The sequence below is a fragment of the Phyllosticta capitalensis genome (genome assembly GCF_038381095.1).
Source record: "Phyllosticta capitalensis strain CBS 128856 chromosome Unknown BKA78scaffold_11, whole genome shotgun sequence".
Taxonomy (NCBI): domain Eukaryota; kingdom Fungi; phylum Ascomycota; class Dothideomycetes; order Botryosphaeriales; family Phyllostictaceae; genus Phyllosticta; species Phyllosticta capitalensis.
The window spans coordinates 1,188,266-1,213,393 of record NW_027117449.1 but is presented as its reverse complement, the minus strand read 5'-3'; the positions used below and the strand labels follow the sequence as shown (position 1 = coordinate 1,213,393).

General features: G+C 56.5%; 9 protein-coding genes across 9 annotated transcripts; 2 read left to right on the top strand and 7 right to left on the bottom strand.

The window, feature by feature from the left end:
• Positions 1-946: 946 nt before the first annotated feature.
• Positions 947-2,072, bottom strand: BKA78DRAFT_356663 (uncharacterized protein; the record flags this gene model as incomplete). Its single annotated transcript, XM_066892097.1, has 2 exons — positions 947-1,600; positions 1,647-2,072. The coding sequence occupies 2 exons, from the start codon at positions 2,070-2,072 to the stop codon at positions 947-949; spliced, it is 1,080 nt and encodes a 359-aa protein (XP_066739903.1).
• A 1,376-nt stretch (positions 2,073-3,448) lies between these two features.
• Positions 3,449-4,498, top strand: BKA78DRAFT_238488 (band 7 family-domain-containing protein; the record flags this gene model as incomplete). Its single annotated transcript, XM_066883886.1, has 4 exons — positions 3,449-3,629; positions 3,680-3,748; positions 3,799-4,154; positions 4,208-4,498. Coding segments are annotated over 4 exons (897 nt in total), but the record flags the coding sequence as incomplete, so codon positions are not given.
• A 1,283-nt stretch (positions 4,499-5,781) lies between these two features.
• On the bottom strand, positions 5,782-10,167 carry BKA78DRAFT_383171 (Mad3/BUB1 homology region 1-domain-containing protein). Its single transcript, XM_066893057.1, has 3 exons — positions 9,050-10,167; positions 8,453-8,948; positions 5,782-8,405 (listed from the first exon to the last, which is right to left on the bottom strand). Exons 1-3 carry the CDS (start codon positions 10,001-10,003, stop codon positions 6,115-6,117), a joined length of 3,741 nt encoding a protein of 1,246 aa, XP_066739901.1. The 5' UTR covers positions 10,004-10,167; the 3' UTR covers positions 5,782-6,114.
• A 1,466-nt stretch (positions 10,168-11,633) lies between these two features.
• On the bottom strand, positions 11,634-12,052 carry BKA78DRAFT_325493 (uncharacterized protein). The gene has a single exon (XM_066889365.1). The coding sequence runs from the start codon at positions 12,034-12,036 to the stop codon at positions 11,848-11,850; it is 189 nt and encodes a 62-aa protein (XP_066739900.1). The 5' UTR covers positions 12,037-12,052; the 3' UTR covers positions 11,634-11,847.
• A 679-nt stretch (positions 12,053-12,731) lies between these two features.
• Positions 12,732-14,618, bottom strand: BKA78DRAFT_356660 (uncharacterized protein; the record flags this gene model as incomplete). The annotated part of the gene is made up of 1 exon (XM_066892096.1): positions 12,732-14,618. One exon carries the CDS (start codon positions 14,616-14,618, stop codon positions 12,732-12,734), a length of 1,887 nt encoding a protein of 628 aa, XP_066739899.1.
• A 3,828-nt stretch (positions 14,619-18,446) lies between these two features.
• Positions 18,447-18,783, bottom strand: BKA78DRAFT_325487 (uncharacterized protein). The gene has a single exon (XM_066889364.1). The coding sequence runs from the start codon at positions 18,688-18,690 to the stop codon at positions 18,457-18,459; it is 234 nt and encodes a 77-aa protein (XP_066739898.1). The 5' UTR covers positions 18,691-18,783; the 3' UTR covers positions 18,447-18,456.
• An 883-nt stretch (positions 18,784-19,666) lies between these two features.
• Positions 19,667-21,410, top strand: BKA78DRAFT_43715 (uncharacterized protein). The gene has a single exon (XM_066893184.1). The coding sequence runs from the start codon at positions 19,782-19,784 to the stop codon at positions 21,093-21,095; it is 1,314 nt and encodes a 437-aa protein (XP_066739897.1). The 5' UTR covers positions 19,667-19,781; the 3' UTR covers positions 21,096-21,410.
• Positions 21,411-21,641: 231 nt separating this feature from the next.
• Positions 21,642-22,839, bottom strand: BKA78DRAFT_299513 (histone acetyltransferase, MYST family; the record flags this gene model as incomplete). The annotated part of the gene is made up of 3 exons (XM_066887062.1): positions 21,642-21,988; positions 22,063-22,507; positions 22,558-22,839. 3 exons carry the CDS (start codon positions 22,837-22,839, stop codon positions 21,642-21,644), a joined length of 1,074 nt encoding a protein of 357 aa, XP_066739896.1.
• An 837-nt stretch (positions 22,840-23,676) lies between these two features.
• BKA78DRAFT_325482 (uncharacterized protein) lies at positions 23,677-25,001 on the bottom strand. The gene has a single exon (XM_066889363.1). The coding sequence runs from the start codon at positions 24,897-24,899 to the stop codon at positions 24,168-24,170; it is 732 nt and encodes a 243-aa protein (XP_066739895.1). The 5' UTR covers positions 24,900-25,001; the 3' UTR covers positions 23,677-24,167.
• Between the last annotated feature and the right edge of the window lie 127 nt (positions 25,002-25,128).

Sequence of the window (25,128 nt, the reverse complement as noted above, 5' to 3'; positions counted from 1 at the left end):
GCCGTCATTGAGTCGGCGGACGGGAGATGTGTTGGTCGCTGTCAACAGTCAGGCTGAGCGGAGCTTCATAGGAAGGAAAGGACTGACCGTTGGCGACCTCCACGTGCTCAGAAACTTTCGTCTTCCTGCGCCCTGCAACGTCCGCGTCTTCCAGAGGAGAAAATGACTCAAGTCCGGGCGTGATATCCAACGAAGAGCTCGTGCGAGTCAAAGCCGGCTTCTGCTTCCTATGACTCAAGTCCGGGCGTGATATCCAACGAAGAGCTCGTGCGAGTCAAAGCCGGCTTCTGCTTCCTAGGACTCTTGTGACGGGGAGACTTGGAGGGATGGCGGTCCGTACGACGGGACGCGGGGAGAGGTGGTGGATCAAGGTCCGCCATGTTGATGATGAAGATGTTGCAACCGTAAGTCTCTGAAAGTGTTGCGAAGAAGCAGAAACAATGAAGAGACGCGTCGAAGTAGGTGCCTTAGTAGAGGACCGTGCACAGCGACGGATACCAGACGGTACTACGGGAGGAAGGAAGGTTACCAAAACGGACATGCAGGTCAAAGCGCACCATTTGAGTTGGCAAGTCCCTCGATGATGGACTTTCCGGCGTGATGTCGCCGAAGCAGCTGTCCGTCTCTGAGGAGTTGTACATCTAGTGGTCAGTCATTGAAAAAAGTGTGTAGTCTAACTTACCCTCTGAATGCTGCTCATAGAAAGTAAAGAGAAAGGAAAGGTTTCTATGACGTTGCTATAATACCTGCCACCCAATCTTCCAAGGCCTTGCATTTCCAATCGATTGGCTCGTCGTTCCAACTCTACACTTCCAACACTTCCAAGTTCCTAACATCCTCCACCACTCTCCGAATGTCATCTCACGATCCCAAGACCCTTCCGACCTGATGACCATCCTCACCTCCTTAGATTGACAACTGCGTCGCCTTATTTTGGAAAAGTGACCTAATCCAGATTGCGAACCTTGGCCTCCAACTCGGCAATGTACATGTCGGTCGCGTGCTTGCGCTGGGCGAGGTCATCTTCCAGATTGGCGATGAAACGGTCTGTTGCCTCCTGGCGGCGTGCAACGTCGGCATGGAGCATGCGGACGTACTGGTCGTGCGCTTCCTTGGAACCATTATTTCCTGTGAAGAAATCCGGCTGGCGAACATTGGGGCTGGTACGGCGAGGACGCGTGCTGTGATCGTTGTGTATGGTTGCCGAAGGATTGTGTGGCATGCTCGGGGCAGCGTACGAGTCATCCGGGTGATCGGAGTGATCCTCATCTTCTTCGGTGGTCGTGGTCAAAGGAGCTCGGCCATCGTTGGAGCCCGCTGGGGACTGCTGCTCGTGCTCTCCAAACTCCTCCTCCATCTCGCAGGTGATGTGGGCAGTCTTCTTCCAGAGACGCTCCGCGACAATTCGATCTTCCATATCTTGGCAGATCTGGAACGCTTGCCGAATGCTTGCCTTGTACGTGTGGCGATCTTTGGTGGTAATGGCGAGCATTTGCAGGAGTTCAACCTGCGCGTTCTCCCGCCTCGTCCCTGAGGACATGCTCTCGAGCCGAACCTCTCCAAACAGAGCATTCAGTTCTCCGCAAGCGATGTTGTAGCCCTAAAAGCGATGAGCTGTGAAACTATCAACACGACAGTCAGCTTACCTGGTGAATTCCACTGTAGAATGTCTTCGCGGAGGACATCTCGCTGTCAACACCATGCTTCGAAGCTGTGTCTGGCTGCAGGAGCGACCTGGACTGGAGACATGGGCGTGGCTCAGGCATGCGAGGATGCTCTTGAGGAGACTTTCGGGTGTTGGCTTCGTTGTCGTTGGCTGCGCTTGGAGGATCTGGGAAGTGTTCTCCGTTGTTCGTGAGGTCAGGCGAGACGGCCGCGTTGGTACCGGGGCATTGTGTGCCATCAGAATCCTCGAAAGAGCTGAAGGACTCGAGTCCAGACTTGATTTTAAGAGAAGAGCTGGCACGCATCATGCCCTGGCGGATCTTGGCCTTCGTGCGCTGAGAACGCGGACTGTCGGATAGGATGGAGGCTGGCTTCGATGACACCGAGCGACAGGATGGACTTGACATCGTGGCAATCGTCTCTTCAGTTTCGCTCGTTCGTGTTGAGACAAAGTAGGCGTAAACAACGAGGGCGCGTCGAAGAAGTAGGTCTCAGCGGTCCGTGCACTTGCGAAAATCGACCACGGCCACGGTTTCAGGTGCCAGGGGGAAGGGGGTTGGCAGGAAACGTAAGTACAGACAAATTGCCGAGCAGTGAGCAAAGAAACAGTTGCTTCCATCAACCATTAATTCTGCCTCAAGGTAAAAAGCAGGCGCATAGTAGGTAACGCATCCCCTCAACTCGCCTCGTCTCTGAATTAATACTGGATGGGCACCAGGCAGCTTTAAAATGATGTTGCTGCTTGTCAGTAAACAATGTTCCAGCATTACCGCAAGCTTATCGAGGTGGACATCAAGCACTGCACGCAATCTTGGCCCCGGCTTGCTCTTTCATCCTTGCTCTTTCTCGCCTCTACACTTGCCAGGTTGGGGTTTCAGATGTTCTAGTGGTGCGCCTCTTGTTGCGAATAGGGCCAAAGCATGCTGTGCAAGCACGGTTATGACTTTCGTCGCTCTGGTCTTGTTTTCAAAAGTGGAATAGGAGATGGCGTTTGATGCCGTGGGACAGATGCGCGCTCAATATAGCACAATCACAACAACCAACCCACCTTCTCAAGGCTTGAGCCAGGAAATCCTTTTGGGATTGAAAAGATTGGCTCTTACCCGGATCACACCACGGCGTAGAGATTCCTTGCTTTGGTGAGAGACTCTCAGGCAGAGCTAGCGCAATCCTGCGGAAGAAATTTGCAAAATATCGGAAGCAGATTTACAAAGACTGAATACAACTTCGCAAAAGTAGATTGGATAACGAAAAAGACTGGCTCAAGAGAATAGAGTGCAGTAGACGTGTAGGAATACCGAAGCTTTGAGAGCAGCCCCGGAGATGAATATCACCTTGTTTTCAAATTTTTCCAGTTTGAACCCAGGAAGGTCAAATCGACCGGACCTGTCAGATTGCCGCAGTGGCTTTGGAAAAGGCTCAAGAGACAAAGCATTGGGAGCGCAAAAGATCGGGAAGAAATGGCGGGCCGGCGCCTTTCAAGGAGGCTATGGTTTGCGTGAGACACCAATCATGTTGTCCACTTCGGTTTGGAGACATTATTGGCTTGAAAATGACAGCAATTGAGAACAATCGCTGATGTTGACTTGAGAAGGTATGGGATGAGGTGCGAGCGGGCGGCGAGCGGGTGGCGGCAAAAGTTCGGGGATCCGTCGATTTCCATTAACGCATCATCTGCACCACTCGCCATCAGCATAGCTTCACGTCACGATAGACGGCTGCACGACGCGACGTCTACCCTTCTCTCCCGAACCACCCACTTCGACCTCGAATCCTCGCCAACATGTCGAACGATCCGCGCGAAACGTTCCGGCGGATGCAGGAGCAGCTCGCCATGGCCAGGCGCAAAGGCGGCTTTGGCGGCATGCCGGGCGGAGGTGCTCCCAAGGGCACCTTTGGCGCGCTGGCTGGCCTCATCTTCCTCGGTGGCGCCATGTACATTGGCAACAATGCTCTCTTCAACGGTCGGTCCATCGTCAAGTCCATTGGACGAGCTCGTGCTGACAGTGGACAGTCGACGGTGGTCACAGAGCGATCAAGTACACAAGAATAGGTGGTGTGAGCAAGGAGATTTACGCCGAAGGTAGAGCCCCCGCTCTTCGACGACGGACCACAAGCTAAAGGAGGAGTCAGGTACCCATCTGCGGATTCCCTGGTTCGAAACGCCCATTACCTACGATGTCCGCGCAAAGCCTCGCAACGTTTCCTCCCTCACCGGAACCAAGGACCTGCAGATGGTCAACATTACCTGCCGTGTGCTGTCAAGACCGCGCGTCGACGCCCTGCCCCAAATCTACCGCACACTAGGCACCGACTACGACGAGCGCGTGCTGCCATCGATTGTCAACGAGGTGCTCAAGAGCGTGGTGGCGCAGTTCAACGCCAGCCAGCTCATCACCCAGCGTGAGAATGTTAGCAAGCTCGTGAGGGACAACCTGGTGCGGAGAGCTGCGCGTTTCAACATTATGCTCGACGACGTTTCGCTGACGGTAAGGACATGATGTGACAAACATGGATGCCATTGCACTGACAATCCAAACAGCACCTTGCCTTCTCGCCCGAATTCACCGCCGCCGTCGAAGCCAAGCAAGTCGCACAACAAGAAGCGCAGCGCGCCGCCTTCGTCGTCGACAAGGCACGCCAGGAGAAGCAAGCTGCCATTGTCCGGGCACAGGGTGAAGCGCGCTCGGCCGAGCTGATTGGTGAGGCCATCAAGAAGTCGCGCAGCTACATCGACCTCAAGCAGTTCGACAACGCCAGGCAGATTGCCCAGATTCTGCAGAAGAGCAGCAACCGCGTGTACCTCGACTCGGGCGTTCTGGGTCTCAACGTGCACGACAACGATGGCAAGAGCAAATAAATGGGCGTGGGATAGCTGGGAGACGTAAAGGGAGAGGACTGGCGGCAGTAGGAAGAGGTCGGGAATCAGTGCTTGGTGAAGAGGGAGATTAGGGACTTGTATACTGCTACACGACGATATTTGCGAAAACAAAACCAGGGAGGCAGGCACAGCGATTCGGTGTTTGCGTGTCCATCGAGCACGGCGCTCGTTTTTCATAATCAGGAAAAATTCAATTCCACTCCGAGTAAAGCAGCGTTTTCGCCACTCACACCATTTCCACCAACTGCGCTTCCCAAACATGAAGAGAAATATTGCTCGTCTTGACGTCGAAGGAGCTGAGGTTAGAGCTTCTCTGGGCAAGAGACTGAGCATCCGTCTGTCGACCTGACCAGACCAATCGGCCATTCTCGACCTGAATTGGTGCAAGTAAAGACACACTCTCCTCTTGGTTCGCGCACTCACCTGTCCAACACACATCCGCATCCCTCCTCCCGCCAAAGATCAGTCTACGAGCACACTCCCTCCACGTCTCCCAACCTCACCTCCCCTGGCCGTCCCTCAGACGGGCATGAGGATCGGATATCTCAATCCCATGTTTATATTTCAAAAAGTCCGCTTCCTCACCAAGGATCTGGTGGACTAACGCAGTTGGGTAACCTTAGTGGCAGACTGGTAGTGGCGTCCTGGCGTTTTCATCGCTATAACCACGAGTTCGAGTCCCGCCAGATTCTTTTTGCCCTTTTTGATCTTTCTTTCTTTTTTTTTTTTCTTTTGCCCCCTTTCGCCTAGGTAGCTCGTACTGTATGTACTGCGGTGAATGGGGCTATAGCCAAATGCTACATATATGTACTTGCTCTTTTGCTTGGACTCATTCAATACAGTAGTAGACGAGCACAGGCAAGCGCTTGTGTGAGCCACGTGCAGCCTGCTGTTCGCAGGTTTCGCGTTTCGGATACGTAGATACAATCACCATTTGGCAAGCTCCCAACCTATCCATCCCATCGGCTCTGGCTACGCCATCCAAGGGTGGAGAGGTTGGGTTGTGGAGGGAGGTGTTGGCCGTCTGTTTATGTTCGGACTCCGAGGATATTCTCCTTCTGGCTACCCCTGCTTGGCACCAGATCTCAACTACTACTACCATTATTACTACCACGCTCTCATACTGCGGCAGCCGTAGCTGCACAAGTCGAAGTTCTAGAATGTGATGACATGGAGAAAGAGCTGTAGCTCTTGCTGTCTCGCACAGACACGTCACTAAGACATTGCAGTTGATGCGTCGACCTGACGAGCTCACTCTGATTGCCGTGTCGAATGGTTGGTATATACGCAAAAAGAAGAGACGACCAAAGAACAAAGCAGACAGACACGCCCAACCCAACTCCACCGCCGTCCCGTCCCGTCCCATCCAACCAATTGCCCGCGACGCCGCGACGTGCATGCGTTTCTCGCCAACCCAACCCAACCCAACGCCAAAGGATACAAACAGCGCCCAAGTACGACCTCGTCCCATCAATCCAACGACAGGGACAAGCAAGTCTGCGGCTCCAGTCCAGGAAAGAAAGAGAGAGGGAGAGAATGAGAACATGACCTCAGTCCAGTCTCTCAACTCAACTCCGCCTCCTCCCCTTGCCCGCCGCCGTGCCAACCCTCTCCTCCAGCCGCTTCAGCATGCCCTTGAGCCCGACGCCGCGCTCGCAATTTGCCTCGAGCCAATCCTCCATGCCGCGCCTCACGTCGGCGAGGGCGGAAACGACGGAGCCGCGAGGGAGGAGGTTGTCGTCGTCGGGGGCGTCGGCGTGGAACGCCGGGTTGAGCAGCACGTCGAAACAGCGCGCCCACAGCTCCGTCTGCCAGTAGCGCTTAAACGCGTCGCGGGGCTTCCATCTGCGCGCGTCCTTGGGGCCCTTTGCACCGACAAGACCGCCGCCAAAATCTGCACCACCACCCACTGCGTCTCCAAGATTCGTTGGCGACGACGACAAGCGGTCCTGCACCGTCTCGATGTAGCGGCCCCACAGCAGCGAGTAGACGACGCCCGCGGCGCCCCACAGGTCAATCTGCCAGACCCAGGGGCGGGCCTCGCGCATCTCGACGCAGTCGGCGGGGCCGACGTGCCAGTCGGCGACGAAGCCGACGTCGCGGCCGAAGGCGCGCAGGTCGACGGCGCGGCCAAAGTCGATGAGGCAGATGCCCTTGGCCGCCCAGCCGGCTCCGCCGCTGCGGTCGTACTGGCTGGACCACGATGATGCGTCGACGGGGTCGAGGCGTGCGAGCACGTTGTCCGGCTTCAGGTCGCCGTGCAGGATGCCCGCCGTGTGCAGCGCCTCGACCGTGCGCAGCACCTCGATGGTGAAGAACATGGCGAGCGACTCGTCCATGGCGCCGGTGCCGCCGCCGCTGTTGGGGGCGGGCCCGTCTGCGCGCGCAATGTTGACGAGGTCGAGCAGGGTGCCTTGGGAGCGGTAGGAGAGGGTGAGGTACGCTTCGTCGCGGGCGAGGTGGAGCGAAGGCGCCGTGACAAGCGAGGCTGTTGCGCGTGGAGACTGGCGCGAGAGTCGAGCGTGGGAAATTCGAATCATGTAGAATTCCCAAGGGGTGGGTGGAGACTCAGACTTGATGGCTTCGAGAGTTGAGCGGGAGCTGGAGTCCTCATCTTCGTCGGCGGCACTAATTGCTTTGCTCTCGGCGAGGTATACAGGAGCGTATGCGCCTTCGCCGAGCTGGCGTTTGATGGTGTATTCTCTGTTTTCGTTTTCGAAGCGTAGGACCGGTGGTGCCATGTCTCCTGCCCCCTTTTTGGAGACAGCCTTGATATACTTTTTGATTTCCGGCTGACGGCCGAATGTGGCATCAGTATCGGCAAAGTAACCCTCATAGCTCTCAAGTGAAGGCCGAATGTTTTCCAGGATGGTTTGGTGGATGTGGTCTTCCATCGGGTTGCACTGTCTGTCTTGAATGATGGGTCCTTGTGGAGCAATCTCCTCTGTTGCCTTTGCCAATGCAGCAGCAGCCTTGGAGACACCCAAAGGAACACGCTCAGCTTTGGAGAATGAAGGCTGAGCGACCTTTCCCTTTTCCAAAGCCCCTGACAAGATCTCGTCAAAAGTGCCCGTCAAGCTTTCAGTCTCGTCCTCATCCTCGGGAATCATCGGTGTCCTCTCGCCCACACGACGACTCGGGGTTTTTGCGTTGAAGTAGTCCTTTTGCTCGGCAATGATGGTCGCCGCTCCAAGGGAAGATTCAGTCTTTTCCACTATGGGTGTCATGAACGGAAGCCGGTTGTTTGCCTTTTGGACCTGGTCCCGGTACGGCCTCCTCGGTACTTCGACATCCTCCGGGGGCTCGGGCACAAACTTTTGCGGTGCCTGCTCTGGCGACGTCGGTGTGAGTAGCTCCTCCTCCTTGTCCTGCGACCCGCCATAACCCTCGTCTTCATCTTCTTGATATTCTGAACGGTGCGTCTGGGTCTCTTCGCCTCGCTCGCTGCCCGTCATGTCTTCATCGTTTGGGATGTGTCTGCTTTCGGTAAACTCGGACCATTCGCTCACGCTCCTCGCTTCCGTGACGTCGTCTCCAATCGTGCTCCTCGTCTCGTCGCCCATGGTGCTCTTGGCCTCGGTGAAGTCTGCCTGCGTCGTCTCGTCTCCGAATTCGCTCGTGGTTGCCGACATGTGCCCCGTGGTCGTGCTGTCCCCGCCGCTCGTGTACGTGTCGTCCTCGTCGCTTTCTTCGTCGCTTTCTGCATCATCGTCCGAGTCCTGCGAGTTCTTGAGTGGTTGGTTGAAGATGCCGTAGATCTCGTCCATGGCCTCCTTGGTGTGGAATGTCATGGTGGGCTCCGCGCCGTTCTTCTTCCGCTTAATCTTTGGACGAGTTGGGGAGGCTAGGTTGGTTTGCACTATGCCATATTAGATCTGAACAGCTCGAAGCCAAACGAGCACCTACCCGTTTTTGTCTCTCCCCGGACCTCCATGACCTCAATCTTCCTGGTCCGGTTGGCACGCTCTTCCCTACGTTGCTTCTTTAGCATCTTGGCCCGTTGAATCTCTTCCTGACTGGGAGGTGCATTCTCGTCATTCACGTCGTTGAGCGGCACGACCGTCTGTTTGAGGCTCTTTGCCAGGGCAGCCGCAGGCTGGGGCACCTCTTTTGGCTGCAGCACTTGCGGGTCCTTTGGCTTCAGCGCCTTTCTCTCCTGGCTCTCCTTCTTGGCCCTCTCCTGACGCTGCCTCTCGGCTGCTTGCCTGTTGATTTCGGCCCAGTCGTGCTTCATCCACCCGCGGTGTGCCGCCCTCAACTCCTCAAAGCAGAATTCCTCGCCATTCGAGTTTTCAAAGTCGGGATACACAGCCTCGAGATTCACAAAACAGCGCTCGACCTTGCCACTTCTTGGGTTTACGGACTCTTGGGTTTCACGCAGAGTATTGGATGGCATTGCGGACTGGATACACACAAAAGCAAAGTCGCCCAGAAATTAGTCCTGGCGTTCGTAAATACGACGAAGTAGAGGGAGGAGGAAGGGGACCGCATGCGCAAACTCACCTGATCCTTGTAAACCATGAGCTTTCCCAGCCCAACGTTTCTCTTGCCCCCATTCAGCTTCTGTCCTTGCATCGCCTGCGCCTGCATGACATTTTCCTTCTTCCGTTCGGCCATGGTTTGGAAATTTCCTCCAGGGCTCGCCTTGGCGCCCAAGACCGACTGTTGCTTCGGCTCCTCGGAATCGGTGAAAATGGCCATTTTGGGCTTCTTGCTCTTTGCAGCCGCGCCTCCCGATTGCTGAGTCTGAGGGCTGGCAGAAGAGGACTCTGACCTTACGCCGAGAGCACGCCGAATGACAGGAAGCGCCGGGCTGGATGGCCCATTTTCGTCCTGCTGGCGGGCCTCCATGCGCTGCTGGAACTCGCCGTACTTGCGTAGCAACCTCTCAGCTGGTCGCGCTTCCTTGTCTACACCCATCGAGTATACCTCCTCCGCCTGATTCCATCGGCCATTGACCTCCAGGTAGGCGGCGAATTCTTCGTAGAAGAGCGCCAGGCTGTCACCGATCTCGTGGCGCGCGACGAACGCAAAGTCGTAACGGGGCTCATCCGAAAAGAGCTTGATGTAGTGAAGCCAGAGCTTCAGGTATCGTGGGTCATTCTTGTAGTGTGGCGTCTGAAGAAAAGCCTTGGTCGCGCGCTCCAGCAGCGGGAGCAGCTGTGATTGCGTGGTTGAGGGGTTGGGGTATGTGTCAAAGGTCCATTTCACATAACGGTCGTAAATGTCGAGCGGGTCGTCCGATTCGTCAATGGTCTCGAGTTCCTTTTCAAACTCTTGTCTCTTGACATTGTTGACCCTCTCCTGGTCGGATGGGATGGGCTTCAGAGCACCGTCGAGGTTCTTTGGTGATAGGACGGATGCGAGGGCGCGTGCGGATCTGCCGCCTGGAACTCTTTGGATATTCTCCTTGTGCGGTTCAAGGTCGTCGAAGCTGATGAGGTCGCCGGCCGCCATGGTGCCGGTTGGGGTATCAAGTAGAAAAAAAACGGCGACAAGAGAATGTGTGCGCACACAAGGTGGTGCGTCAACAGCGACGTATTCTGAGGCGAGCAGGCGCAAATCTCTTCTGGATTAAGCGCCAAATGGTGGTAGTGAGCTGTGTGCGTGAAAATGTTAGTAGGTCGTGGTGTGGAGATGAGAGAAGAACCAGTGCTGGTTGCGGTGTAAACAATAAACAGACGCCAAGACCGCAGCCACGCACGTGCGCTCCGCACCGAGCCAGGAAAATCATGGCCGCTCGGACTCGTCAACCACCGCATGAAGCGCCTCGACGAAAAGCCATCGAGCAGGATTGGTATCAACATCATTGCCATGCTCTTGATAATGCATTGCAAAGTCGAAAGCTTCCTGCCTACATTTACAACAGACTCCGAATTACGAACCAACTAACCGCAACAGCCTTTCAGCCACCACATCCCCACAGCCTCAAGACAAATACAACAACTCCATATATACCTGTAGACAGAGCCCCCAAAAGTCTCATCTTTAACAACTATAAGACGCAACCAACTTTAGCACCACCAGAAACAACAACCCACACAACCGCAGGCAGACAAGCAAGCAAGCATAGCCGCCCAAAACCCCTCACCCCAGATACCTAGCAGCACCTCCCAAAAAACGACTCAACCAAGCCTCGCCACATGTGCACGCACGCACGTCTTGACACACGTATGTACATCATCATTGCGTCCCCCCTCCCATCACAACCCCATCCACACATACCGCTGCCAGAGATACATAGAGCCACATACATAGAGCCCCAGCGACACCGGCCGGCAGCCGGCGGGCAGTAGCGCGCGGCGGTTCCTTGGTAAAATCCTTTGAACCTTTTCTAGCAGCGGCGGCGGCGGCGGCGGCTACGCGGCCCTTTCTGAACCTTACCGCCGCGGCGGGACTACCTGCTACCTACTACTGACTTGTTGACTTGCATTGACTGGATTGGACTGGACTGAACTGCAGCAGTCAGGTCAGTCAGTATCCGTACCCACCCACGAACCATGCCTGGACACCCAACCTACGGGTTTGACTGCCCTGCTGTGCCCTGGCCTGCCTGCCTGCCTACCGACGGATGGTCGGGAACATGAAAGTGATTAGGAGGGATCCATGAGACGAGTCGAGCCGACTGAACAAGATGGCGGAAGAACAAGGCTGGTTCGGTCCAAGGACGGCGGGTGTAATCCTACAGCTGTGTTGATGGAGTGAAGGAGTCATCAATTGTATAGGACGCTCCATGCGAGACAGTCAGTACTAGACAGCGAAAGCGCACAGCAACGCCGCCTGTCCGCCAGCCAGCCAGTCCCGTCCATTATTGCGGATATGTGAGGCAAGAAATGGAAAAAGGGCGAGACGAGACGAGACGAGACGAGCCGTACCGGCAGCTAGCAACGAACAAACGCTGCGCTACGCGGCGGTGCGGAACGAGCGAGGGAACGCACGCTGAATCGTCCGGCGGGCATGGCAGGGCAGGGCAGTGTAAATTGTGAAAGAGGCAGGCAGGGCGACAGGGTGAGGCGTGCCCCGTTGAGTGGGAAGGGGGACGAGGAAAAAAAAAAAAAAAAAAGTTTCAACCAGGTGCCAACGTGACTCGCGGATGCATGCATACCCACCCAGCCGAACAAGCCGGTCCCTTGGAGAAACGAGAAACAACAGGTACCGGTACGGTCACAGGAAACCCAAGTCTAGAGAAGAGAACATGATTCGCAGCCAGATTGTCATTTGTAAATCAGCGCACCTACCGAACCATCCATCCATCCTGCATGACCCAGAAGCCGGATAGATGCGCCATTGAAAACATCTAGTTACAAAGGTTGGAAGTTTTTGAGAAGGGTGACGTTTTTTGTGGTCGAGGAAAAGAGGAAAAAAACGAAATTGAGAGACGCGTTCAGAGAATTAGGAACGCCACGCCTGCAGCCTAGTACGAAGAAAGCAAACAGAGAAACCACCATCCCATCCCATCCGAATGTCCACCGAGGGCGCCCGTCTCCCATCAATCCAGTGGCCGCCCGCCCGCCCACCCGTAGTTGTTGATTTGGATTCCTTCGTCAAAGCATTTCTTCGTCATGAAAAAGGTGAGAGGAGAAGAGAATAGAAAGGAGGAAGGCCAGCCGGAGAAGAAAAGAAGCAGTCAAAGGTGGTAGAAAAAGTGAGTGTCCGATGAATCCGACACGAGAAGAAATCCAGGAACAAGAACGGAAGGAGAAGCACGTCGGCTAGAAACATTGATCGGATGGTGTGGATGAGGCTTGTGCGTGCCAGATCTTGACATGAGTTATAGGGGTGCCCCATGGGGCGACCCTTGCGAAAGCTCAGCAAACAGGGTGAATCTGGCTGGATTTGCAGCAAGAGACGCAAGACATCCATCCGTTTAGACCATGCCGGTGCGGCACAAGAACAATTAAGAGGCAATATGCAGAAATTCGTCATCGCTTTCGTCATCGTGAAACCCGCAAATGTAGTAGACAATTGCAACACCCGACCTGGAAAGGCTGAGCTCCCCGCTGTGATGCGTGAGAAGCGTTGCGAGCCCTGACCTCAAGATCAATCGATTGAATGATGGTGGTCCCCAGGACATGCTTAATCGCCAATACGCCGTATATGAACCGATCCCGATCGCTATGCAGAATGCTCGTGCTCAAGTCAATCGGTCTCTACGCAGCCAACGCCAATTATGCAGAACGTACGCCTAGGCGCCAAACAAGCCGTTGAATCTTTCCTCAAAGCTCGCCGCTGGTTCGAAGCGACTAGTGCCGGACATGCGAGGAAACGTACTGAAGTTGTTGGACGACTTTCCGCAAAAGGGGGAGCCTAGGCGTCTTTCTGGATCGACCTGGGCAGGCGGCGCAAGATAGCTTTGGCCGGTTGGCTCTGCGCCCATCATTGTGTCATCAGCCTGCTCGAACGAAGCTGGCGGGGTAAAGAGCGAGGACAGTTGTCGAGCCCCGCCGTCCATATCGCCCAGGCTGAATCCTCGACTACGTACACGGCGATGGCTAATTTCGGCGGGTGCACCGAACAGTTGGTTCAAAAAGCTTTGTCCGCCGTTGTTTTCAGCATTGGCCATGTCTTCCAAATACTGCTGAGCTCTTCGCTTGGCGAACCGGGTGATGGGCACAGGGGCGTGTAGTTCCACGGGAGGATCCAATCTGGGGAGAGGTTGAGACACAGGCCTGGACGCTTCGGCCGAGCCGTTTGACTGTCCTTTTGATGAAGTTGCGGAAAAGGGCGAAGCAAGCGTTGGTTTGGAGCCCTCGCGAGACGCGGGGCTTCCAAATCCAGGTCCAAATTGCAAGGATTGACTCTTTTGGTGAGCGTGCGAACGAGGACTTTGCTGCTGAGCGGCAAAATCTGAAAGACTCATCTGCGGGGTGCTCTCAGTGGCCAGCTTGTGCAGCGGGTTTCCAGCTTGCATCATGGTCGAGGTACTCGTAGAAAGAGACACGCTCATGTCGCGGGTGGAGAAAGACGGTGCCTCGGATGGCTTGCGTTCCGTGTAGGCGTTCATGGGAGCTGGAGCGGCGGCAGAAGCAGGAGACGACGAAGGGAATGGCGACGGCGTGCGAGTGCGAAGAAGGCGCTGGTAGTGCGCAGCGAGCATCGGCTGGCGCTTGCAGAGCTTCCGGAGCCTGCCCCTGGCTGCGGCCTCTGAACGTGGCCACTTGGAGCCAGACTTGGGGATCCTCAACAGATTCGACGAGTCGCTCCCGCTCCAAGAACCCTGCGAGGCGTCGGGAGATGCCACAGTGCTCCTGATGGCCGAGCTACCTTTCCAGGATTTCTTGGCCAAGCGGGCGACACGAGCACAAATTCCAAGAGGAGGAACGGTTCCAGGAAGCATCTTGAACGGCGTGACGGTGGGATCTTGCAAGCACATCATGTAGGTGAACCAGAGGTGGTCGTCCATCGACTTGGTCCACACGGCGTCCTTGCGCGTCTTCATGCGCTTCGCGGGACGCTCGTTGTAAGCCTGCAGAGGTGACGAAGGAAACGGCTTGTTGCCCTTGGTTTCTGGGAACACAAAGGGATCCGAGGAGTCGCTCTCGGGACTGGTGCAGCTACCGGCGGAGTCGGAGGAGCCCATGCTGTCGCGAGACGAGATGGAAGAGTCGGAGATTCCGGAGCATGATGAAGAAGGCCTGCTGATGATCTCAGCCTGGCTCAAACCGTCTATTTCAGAGTCGAATGAGCCCAGGTCGTTCGGGCTCATCCCGATCTGCCCAACAGGCGTCTTGGGCGGCGAAATGGGGCGTATGGTAGGAGCAGGCTTGAGGAAGCCGTCCTCGGCGTCGAATGGCGTCCCAAAACGAGCAAAGGTCGCGTCCGTCTCGGGCTCGGGAGCATCTATCGTGGGAATTGGAATGTCTCTCGACGCGTGTGCAAAGTTGGTAGGGGCGTAAGAAGGCAGGGCGCGTCTGCGTCTTCTGACGCGGTAGCCTTGACGAGGAATTTGAGGAGGCTCGGTAGGCTCTTCTTTGTCTTCTGGTTCGGGTGTCTTTGGAAGAGAGCCGTCGGTGTAGTGGAAGGTGAAGTTCTTCGGCAGCGTCACCGAAAGATGGGGGCGAACAGGCGGCATGGCTGCGGATTCCAGATATACAGAATGCCCGGTAAGGAATCAAGAGTCGGAAATTGTGTTTTTCTCCCTTGATTGTCGACAACAATGACGGTGCACGGATACCAGTCGCGTACCCGAGTGGTGGCGATGACTCCTTGCAGACAGAATTCCAGGGTCGGAAAAGATTCCGCAGAACGAACAAGATAAAAAGGGCCAATGAAGCCGTGTAGCGCCTAGTTTCCAGCGAGGAGTCGTGCAGCAGCGCTGGTCAATCCGAAAGAGCTCGAGCTCGCGGAGCAATTTTGCAGCAGCGCACAAGCGTCGCGGTTGTTTTGGTCGTCAAAAAGCAGCTTAGTCGTCGCGTAATAGTGGCGCAACTTGGTTTGACAGTCTTGGGCGGCGACGGTCGAGGTGGATTCGGTGACAGGAGGATGATGAGCGAGCGTAGCGTAAGGAGTGTAGTTGCGACGTCTGCGCGCGCAAGCGCCGGTCGGGGTCCACGGAAAGTCGGGAAGTGTTTGAAGTGGTGGTCGGGTGGGCGCGCGCGATGGAAGCGGGCTAGGGGACCGAGGGTGGTGGGCAGGAGCGATGTGGGCGTGGACGAGGGCGCAAACAGGGTCGGGCGGCGACGCAGCGAGAGCTACATGCGACGATGGATCAAGAGGCAGGCGTCGTCATGCTTTCGCAGAGTGGCAGTGGCGGCGGGGCGCAGACAGAAGACTGACAGTGGGCGACGGCGGCGATGGTCGACGAAGAAAGTCGGTGGTGATGGAAGAGGAAGGTGAAGGAAGATGGTCGGATGGTGAGGTGGGTAGACAGAAACAGACGGGTGGTGAAGAAGTCAGGGCGATCGGGAGCGGGCAGGACGACGACTGACAAGAGGACAGTGGAGGGGAGGACGGGGACGGGGACGGGGAGGACCTAAGGAAGGAACCAACCTGAGTGCACAAGGGCAAGGGCAAGGGCACCTGAGTGGTCGGTTGGCGCCTGAAGGTCCGAGCGTGTCTGGTCCAAGCGCGCCCTCCGCCCACAGCTTCCCTGACCTTGAACAAAGTCTGAATCGTCGCAAAGTCAAGACTTTTTCAGTATTCGGTACGTCACTATCAAATTGACCTCATCCATCCCGGGCCTGCTTCAGAAGCATTGGAAATGGTTGCAAATCAATCAATCTACGATCCCCCTCTGTTGTTTGTTTACTCTCGTCCGTTTCTGGTCGGTCCCAAGCAGGAACATCTGCAGTGTGCCCTCGAGTCTGCCGCCAGCTCACACGCCACGGCCGTTGACCTGCAGTGAGAGTGTGAAGCCATGGCCCCCCGGCCTGCATATCGTACAGTACACCATCCACAATCAACACCTTTCCATGAGGTCGAATCTGGAGGTGGACTTGGCTCGAGGCCGTGCTGTGGTGCGGGCCCTCCCTTTGCTCTTCCGTTCTCTCCACCGCCGATCCAACGCGTGTCGTGTCGTGTCGCGCGCGCCTGTCGCGTCTCTCTTTCCAGTATCCCTCTCTGCAGTTGACGGCCTGCATCAAGGCCCTGCCAGCGGGGGCCGACGAACGCATCCTAGCGGCGTTCCACTGCGCATGGCCAGCCTCATGCCGCCATGTCCTCCATGTCTTTGACCTTCTTGAATCGTCATGACATGATCGACCTGGCGGACCTGGTCCAAGCAGATCGCCGCCAGAGCCACGGCCCACGGCCACCTCACATCCAAGACTGCCAGCGTGGGTGAACAGCCCGGAACCCCCTCGACCGCGACACGGCCCCCGTGGCTGAAAGATTACAGCGACTCGACACTCGACTGGCCCACTGTCTCGCTTCCAAAAATAAAATGCCCTTACTCACCACCTTTACAGCTCGGTATTTTGACAGCTCAGTCTGCCAGGTATTCTATCCTCCGACACTGATCAAACCCCCATGTTGAATCAACCCCCGTGGCTGAAGTCGTGTACCGCTACGAGATGCTGCGCCTACGTGGCCGGCAATGGGGTCGCCTGGCTCTATTGGCAAATGGCAAACGAAGCGCGTTGTCGTCGGACCACAGGCAGGGAGCGCTCCTCGTCTCGTCGCACCGCGTCGTCTAAGCTCTTGCCTGGGAAGCCACTGAGAGCTCGTGTCTTTGTTTTGATCCTCATTTCGTGCAGCACCCAACCGATGCTTATTGCTGCGCCGCCATGAGCGATCCTCAGGGTCGCCGTCCGTGCGATGCTTCTTCGACATCCTCCCGGCGTCGTCTCTCCACGACTCGATGCTGCCGGTGACGCGATCCTCGGCCATCTTCTGGCACTGCCTGCTAAACAACGCGTCTGCCGGATAAATCCTCACGCGTCGGCTCGAGATCGCATCGAAACCTCCTCAGCACTCATCCTTGTAGGACTTGAGGTTAGGTTGCGCGTACCCGCCGCACGTGAAGCTGAGACGTGACCTCTGAATCAGTTCTTAGGTTCCCGGCCTCGACCACCCACGCCTCCTCTCTCCCTTGGACCGGAAGCCCACCGCCCGGCCACGAGCAGCGACCCGTGAGCCGTTCGTCCCTCTCCCTTCCTCCCTCCCTCCCGCCGTCTCCGCTCAACATCGGCAGGGCTGATGCTGCATCGCCGATTTGCCGCCCCTTCGATACGTCTTTTGCTCCACGGCCCGTGTCTCGTTCTGCACTCCAAAAGTCAACCATATCATCCCTTCTTTCCATTTTACCAGTCGTCCTCCCAACCGCAAAAGAAGGAACAAAACATTGCGATTATCGCGCAAACAATGCCTTGACATTTATTTCATCGTCGATTTCCCCACTTTGCGCGCGATACGATGCTCTCGAGGATCGTCAATGGGCGCACATTGTCGTCATTGATTCTGTGGATCGAGAATGCCAATTCTTGCCATGAGCTTGTACCGACGTCGTTGATAGTCTGCAATAATTGCCCTGTGTTTACAAACACCGGACAGCCCGGTGGCGCTCCAGGAGTATCTGGGGTCTCGTGAGTCCCCCCGTTTTTTCGTCGTTTTCCCTTTTCGTGCTGCTTCAATGCGGCGGGTTGCACGCGGTGGGACGAGAATGGTCTCTGGCGTACCACCTCACAATCACCGAACACCTCTGCTGCAGCTGCGGCCGGATTTCTTTTTCTTGCATTCTCATTTTTGTTTTTCCTTCAAGTAGTGGCTGTCATGATGGGTCTCTAGACTTCTACACCGCCTATCCCCACACAGCTTGTATGGTACACTTTCCAAGCCCTCTGTGGCCATCACTGAAGCTCATCAAGTCTCCCCTTTGATTGTTCCCCCAACAATCTTGGCTGGCTATTTTTGCTCTCGGTCACACCTATAGCTGCCCCTTTCACATGACCCCCTTCTCATGCCTCCGCCCTCCCATTTCTTTTTGTCGCCGTCTACTATCGTCTTCCACTGTCAGGCATGCCTGACCCGCGTGACTGTGTGTCTTTGCCTCCAGCTCCACATCCCTCCACCCGAACGACCACCGTGCTCTTGTCCTGAACTACTCGGAAAAAGCATACCAAGGCGTTCGCGTCCTAGACAACGGTCTGAAGGGGACCTCTGGGCTGCGGCGAACATGTGGATTCTATTTACGAATCGGTTGAGGCGTTTGATGGTGGCGTTGAAGACATCAGGGTTGCTTTTCTGCGCCGTCAGTCAACAGTTCATCTTCTTCGACTGCGGAAATACGCCAGTTTACGAGCTCGACGCGGGTAGAGTACCCGCCAACGGCGCGGGGATAGACCGCGTTCTATGGTTCTTGGATGAACCACTTGTTGTCTTCGCGTCAAGCTACGCGTCAAGGTCTCCATCAGGGTTCACTTGTTGGTCTTGATTCCTATTCCCATGCATCGCCACGAAGGCACTGGCCACTGCTAACCCCTCGTACAGGTCCCAGCTGCGGCCACGGGCACCGCGGTCCTATCTGACCATATTTGTGCCAACGATGCTCTTTCCTTCATCATGCTACAGCAAGAACCCCGTCTACATGAAAAAGCAGAGTCACCCCCTTCGACCTCACATGAATCATCCAACTCCCAGCCCGTAAGTAGCCAACTAACCAACCACGACCAATCAACCAAACACGCCCTCCCCTGAACGGCAACCATCAAGACTCCCAACCGCAGTCCCCAGCGCCGACATCGCGCGTCCGCAGCACCTCGGCCTGGAGCGCGTGGCTAACACGACACGCCACTCCGGGCGACGGGTCGGCTGTGTGGTTTACCTAACCAAGTGGCTTGACGACAGCTGGCTAGCCTGCCTCTTGGCCCTCTCGCGTTCCTCCTACCCCGGAGCAGCACCTCCCAATCAACCAACCCCCTGTCTCCCTACCTCGCTCCCGAGCAGTAGCGCGGAAGGGAAGGCAGGCGGCTCAGCGCGACGTGACGCGCCGATTCATCGGCTCGCTGCGACGTCGGTGGCGGTGTCGGCGGGGATGACGCGCGTGGGGATCAATGGCTCGACGAACGCGGACGCGGTCGCGGACTGCGACGCGGTATATAGATGCGCCCATATCCTTGTTCGCGTTGGACTGCTGCTGCTGCTGCTGCTGCTGTTGGCAGGGACTACTGATCGATATCACTAACGGCGCGTGCGGGGTCACTACTACTCGGACTGATCAGATTCTTTCAAGTGCAACCGGTTCTTCTTCTCTCTTTGCTTGCTGAGTTGGGATTGACTGTTCGGCGGACGGCCTTGTTGACTTTGAGAACGAGAGAAGAAGTGAGGGGGCTCGCAAGGTCTGAGTAAGTGTGATCTTGGACTGAACTGGACTGTACTGCGTCCGGGTCTGGGTGGTTCGTCGGTGAGTACGTACCCAAGTCTATGATCTGTGGTGTCTCTTCTCTTAGCCCTCCTGACTTTCTGACACTGACTTTTGGATTCTCGAAGGGACCCTTGGTTTGGTTCGGCCTCGACTGCTGGCTTTTGTCCACCTGCGTATACAACATCGCTGGCCTTTCTCTCCCGCATCTACGACTCGAGTCTGATCCCCTGGAATCGATCACATAAGGATTCGATTTAACAACAAGACCTCTCCCCCCTGCCTCGGTCAGATCCAGCAGATCATATCAAACAATACAGTCCTCCAAATCTACCAACCTACGTAAGCTCCGGCCAACCAGCAACCAACGACATCGCGCCTCAAAGCTAGAAGAAGCAAGCCAGGAACACATATCTATACACAGCAACAGCGGCAAGCATGTGTCACACTCATACAACCCACTTCGCCTGCACGCACACACATACGCACCTTGAGCTATGCTGCCTCTCCCTCAAGCCGCTCGTCGTCGCCGCCGTCGTGTCAGGATCATCTCGTGGACCAAGACATGGAGCATCAAGAGGAGAGCCAACCTCGTTCCCTCTTCCGCCCAGCCCCAGCTCTTCCACCAGGAGGAGCACACCAACAGCATCATCGTCCTCATACCCTCCATCAACCTCGTCACCATGGAGTCCAAACCTCACAACGCCGCCCCTGACGCCCCCTTCGACTGCCCCGGACCCATCGCCTCCTCCCCCCTTCCCTCGCAGCACACCACTACCACCACAGCCGCATCGCCAGCAGCACAAAACAACGCACACGACGGCGCCCTCGGCCTCCGTCTGCGTCAACTGCACTGGCCCACCCCTCGAATACCCCTTCCCCTATCCCTTCCAACGCCGGCAGCACGGAGGCCGCATCCCCGACCTCGACGTCTTCGACCTTGCGGGCACGATGAGCGCGTGGGACGACGATGACGACGACGAACTGGCCAAGAAGCGTCGTACCACCATCCCCTCTCCTTCCTCCTCTTCCTCTCATCCCCCCAAATCAACAGACCCAGGCATCGAACACCTCGCCCGCACGCTCACCGTCTCCGTCGCCCTGCCGCTCCGCCACGACCCGTACGCCGACGGCGAGGCGGCGCCGGACGTGGCGGCGGTGCCCTTTGTCGCGCGTGTCAAAGCTGCTCCTCCCCCTCCCCCTCCTCCTCCTCCTCCTACTTCCTCTCCGCCCACCTGTCCCAAAGCCCCGCGGCTGCGCCCCGTGCGCGTCGACGACGACGGCGAGCGCGGCGCGGGCAGTGCAGGAGCGCAGGGGCGCGATGATGCGACGGGCGAGATTGAGGGGTTGAGTTTAGACGGCGATGGCGACGACGACGGCGACGACGAGGAGGGCGTCGTCGAAGCAGCTGTCGGCGTGAGTTTGAAGACGCAACAGCAGCAGGCCGGAGCAAGGAAAGGAGAAAGGCGCGAGAAAGAGGGACGAGACGACGGCGGCGGTGGCGGTGGCGGCCGTCACAAGACGACGACGACGGCGGGAAGAGCACGGGGCGGCCGCCTCGACGACCACGCCGGCGCTGGCGACGCTGCTACTGTCCCCGGGCTGGCGAAGCGGCTGTGGCAGGATCGCCACCGTGGTGGTGGTGGTGGTGGTGGTCGTGGCAGCGCCCATGTTTCTCTTGCTCCTAGGAAAGGAGAAGATGAAGATCTGGCTGGAAAGAGTGCGGCGAGGACTACCAGGGCAAAGTTGTGAAGATGAGATGACCCGAGTGCGCCGGCAGAAAGTGGGCTGAAGATGGTGTAGATTTTGGGATTGCACAAAGGAAGGCGGGCGGGCAGATTGAGGCGATTGTCGGTTGGCGAGAAGATGGATGCCCGGAATTGATCGAGAGTCTCAGGTTTTGATTGATTTTGTCAGAGGGCAGGTTTGATCTGGTGTCCTTCGTGGAGCACGACATGAGCGTCTGGGAGTTTGGCGTGCAGTGGATTGGAGTGGAGCGTCAGCGAGCGAACCGGCGAAGTGATACCCCATTCCCATTTTGATAGTCCTGTCTCGACATGGGAGGAAATTGGGTGCTCTTGATTTGACTTGAAACCTGCTTCCCTTGAAGTCTTCAAAACAACAACAACAACAACCCTAGGACATGTCGATGTGATGCAGCACACGAGCACTAAGATTGGCCATCTAATTGCAGAGATCGCTGCGCTCTAAAACGCCGCCTTTCTACCCACCTCCCATCGAACCATCACCATTCGCAGCGTGGGTCCCAAAGATCCGGGTATCAACTCGCCTCCCACTCTACTCGAGCGACTGCACCTGCTCCGCTCTCTCCCCCTCCTTCACAAACGCCCCCGAATCCACTGGTGGTATGAGGCTGATGCCATGCTCGAGGGCCCATCGCCTCAACTTGGCCTTGTTCAGGACCGCGTCTTCAACAGCGCCGCCACCCTTCTTGCTGGCGGGCCGGTGCTCCAGCACGGCCATGCTCTTGAGCGTCGCCACAATGTCTTCAATGAGAATGTACGTCGAGTCGCTGAGGTCGCGCAGCGTGAGGGCAGTGTTTTTGCCCGGCGTGGCGAGGACGACGCGCGCAATGGTCGCGCTCCAGTAGGCCGTGTAGCCGCGGCGGCCAAGCTCCGACAGCGCTGGAGGATATATCCGCGTCAGCAAACCGTGTCGCAAGGGGGCCAAGATATACAATCAATCACGAAAAACTCACGCTTCTCCGGCCCTCCGATGCGGCCCTCGCGTCTGCTCAGCTCGTAGCTTATGCCCATGAGCATCTGGCCGAGGCCTTGGCGCTGCCACGGCGGAAACACGAGGATGCAGGCGAGGTTGTTGTTGTCCCAGCTCATCTTTTCCTTGCTGAAGAAGCCGATGACTTGGCGCGCGCCCGTCGTTGGGTTCGTGCTGGTGAGCAGGTAGTACAGGAACGTCGTCACGTCGTAAAAGACCGATTTGGTGTCGAGGAAGAGCTTGCCGAAGAGGGACAGGTTTTGCGAGTAGAGCTGGGCACACGACGTCAGCTGTCTGGCGTGCTGAGAGGTGGGATAGAAACCGTAGCGCACCTTGTGTTGCTCGCCGTCGACCTCGTGGATCGAGTAGCTGTCTTTGGCGTAGATTTTTGCGCCTGGCGGCGACGCTTCTTTCAATGGGCATACTTTCTGGCGCAAGCATTAGCACCGTGTTCCCTCTCTCCGCCATCAAGCCATACCGTATGTCCCAGAAACGGAATCAATTCCTTCGAGTACTTGAAGCACCACTGACAAACGTACAACCGCTCAATCTTGCGCCCCACCAGCTCTTCGGGGTAGAAAGACGGATACCACGGCTTGATCAACAAGTCCCCGAGCACAACGTTTATGACATTGGGCTCCATGTTCGCAGGCCGCTGACTACTTGGCGTGGCCGGCGTCGCAGGTGCAGCAGCGCCGTTGTGGCTGGAACTCGGCGCAAGTCCTGTCGAGGGCGGCGCCTGCATTGCTTCGGGGCCCATTGCGGGCAACAGGGGCGTAGGTCGCGGATGGTGGTTGCTGTGCCCTTCACATGGTGCGAGGTGGTGTTGGAGGAGAGGTGCTTGGCGGGTTGCGACGAAGCGCGAGCGGGTGTGGGACCGGGGCGCGTGGCGCGTCGGCGATCCCTCGCCCGCTGTCACTGTATTTTGACGTCCATTGTTTTGCAACTACAACTTTGTGCTCATTCATTTGGCCTCTTACACTTCTGGCTACTCCCAAAAGTTTTCAAGGGCTCACGCATGACCCGCAAAATTCGTCAATCACTGCAGTCCCTCCCGCTCCGTCTGAACCCACTTCAGGGGACACCATTCCCGCAGTTGCTGCCTGCAACTTTGGACCAGAGACAAGAGCTCGGAAATGCGGGATCCAACCACGAAAACTTGCGGCGTTGCAAAGTTATTCTCTGCTAAATGGTCGATGGGAAGCCCATGAAGACTCAAGACTAATCTCAAGTGTTTCCAGATATTGCGCTTTTTGGCATGTCTACTTTTTTGTCTTAAGTCTCAATATCATGGGGCGCAATATCAAGAGGCTCATAGTGGACAATGGCAGTAGTCCTCTACCATGGGGTCATGTACTATCTTTCTGTTCAATCGTCTCTCCCCCCGTTCTTCTCTTACTGGCCAACTCAATCCCTCCTGCGCGGAGTCGCGAATTACGCCCAATGGCAAAGAGCTAGGAATTAGACGATGTTGTGACGATTCAACACATTCGTACGCGGATTGCGTACAGCAAGAGCCAAGCGACAGGCGCTGTCCTTTCCAGGAGATGTGTTGCAACGCCAGCATGCGAGCCTGCTTCTACCTGGACAGCCAGCTCCTGAACAGACCTGGGTATGCGTCGAGAGCACATTTGTGTCCCCTATGAAGTCCCCAACTTCTGAAAATGAACTTCGGAGCCCTGCCGCCACCTTTTGGATCAGCTTCTCAATCGATGAGAGTTCAAAATTGAAACACAGAAGGCGAAACAGCAAATTGGCCAATGGAAAACAGGTCCACGATCACGGAATTGGAGTGACCCAGCTTGGGGTCTTTATGGAATTCAATGCAAAAGGGTCCAGCTCGCCCGCTGGACTCCTACCCAAGTTTTAATACAGCTCAGACAAAACCAAGCACCTCCGTCGTGGGTATCCGCGTCACTGCCAGGACTCCGAACCAGAAACCAACCCGATTCCCACTATGGTGCTCCGTAGCAGTCATCGTACCAGAGCCAATCACAATCACACCTCACCGACTAGCAAACGCCGAAACAAGAAAACCCAACCCCTGCAAATGATGAATCTCTCGGGGCCATCCGATCCGACTGAATCTCAGTTCTTTGACTTGTTGTTGGAGAATGCGCGCCGAGTTGCACCGCGGAGCGACGAGAACATGCCGTCTTTGATCGCCGCGAGGGATGGACGCTCCTTGAGGGTCTGAGGGTGCATATCCTGAGCCATGACGTTGCGCTTGGAGAAATTTCCGATCGGCTGGGGACGTGGGCCGAAAAGGCCAGAGCCCTTGGTCTTCTTCGTGGTCAGAGGATGAAGCGGACTGGGGATCAACTGGAGAGTGTCTTCGGGCAGATTTCCAAGGTCTTCCAGGGACGAGGTCGAGAATCGCAAAGGAGAAAAGGGGTTGTCGTCGGGCCTGGCGATGGGGAAGTCTTGGTCAAGCATCGGAGACGGCAGACCCGGAGGTCCCAGCATGGCGAGAATGTCGTTGTACAGTCGAGGTGAGCTGTATGGCGTGCCGCCCGGGCTGCGGTCCCGGAGCCGGGCCATGCGAGGTGAACCTGGGATGGTGATGCCTTGACGGTCTCTGTCGTTGTCGGAATTGAGGCTGTCGTGGGCGCTGGTCAGGAACTTGCCCTTCGTGTCGCTCAAGGTGGAAGCCTCCGAGAAGGTCCTGCCTCGACGTTCATACCTCTTGTTGATCGGAGTAGCATCGTGAACGTCAGATGGGCGTGGGGTCCAGAGGCCGGTCATGGTCAGAGAATCCTCAATGAGACTGGCGCGTCCCTCTTCATCGCTTGCCAACATGCGCGTGACGACTCCATGCATTGGACTCTTGCCAGTCTTGCCAGTCTGAGGAGTAGCGATATTGACTGAATCACCGAGGTCCGCAAGCGCGGCCTCACAGACAGCATTGAGCTTGGGAATGTGGTACTGATTGAGGATTAGTATACCATGCAGCCAAAATCTTGGTCGCGTCAACACAAATCTTCGACTCGTTGATGTGGTACAGATCGATCAAGTCGCGAAGCTGGTCCTCCGACTTTGGACCTCGCTG

Coding starts and splice junctions, on each gene's coding strand:
- BKA78DRAFT_325493 (XM_066889365.1), bottom strand. CDS start 12,036: ATGGGAGACGGGCGCCCTCGGTGGACATTCGGATGGGATGGGATGGTG.
- BKA78DRAFT_325482 (XM_066889363.1), bottom strand. CDS start 24,899: ATGCATGGAGTCGTCACGCGCATGTTGGCAAGCGATGAAGAGGGACGC.
- BKA78DRAFT_43715 (XM_066893184.1), top strand. CDS start 19,782: ATGTGTCACACTCATACAACCCACTTCGCCTGCACGCACACACATACG.
- BKA78DRAFT_383171 (XM_066893057.1), bottom strand. CDS start 10,003: ATGGCGGCCGGCGACCTCATCAGCTTCGACGACCTTGAACCGCACAAG. Junction 8,949..9,049: donor TCATGGTTTACAAGGATCAG/GTGAGTTTGCGC, acceptor GTGTGTATCCAG/TCCGCAATGCCATCCAATAC. Junction 8,406..8,452: donor CCGGGGAGAGACAAAAACGG/GTAGGTGCTCGT, acceptor AATATGGCATAG/TGCAAACCAACCTAGCCTCC.
- BKA78DRAFT_325487 (XM_066889364.1), bottom strand. CDS start 18,690: ATGGTTGCCGTTCAGGGGAGGGCGTGTTTGGTTGATTGGTCGTGGTTG.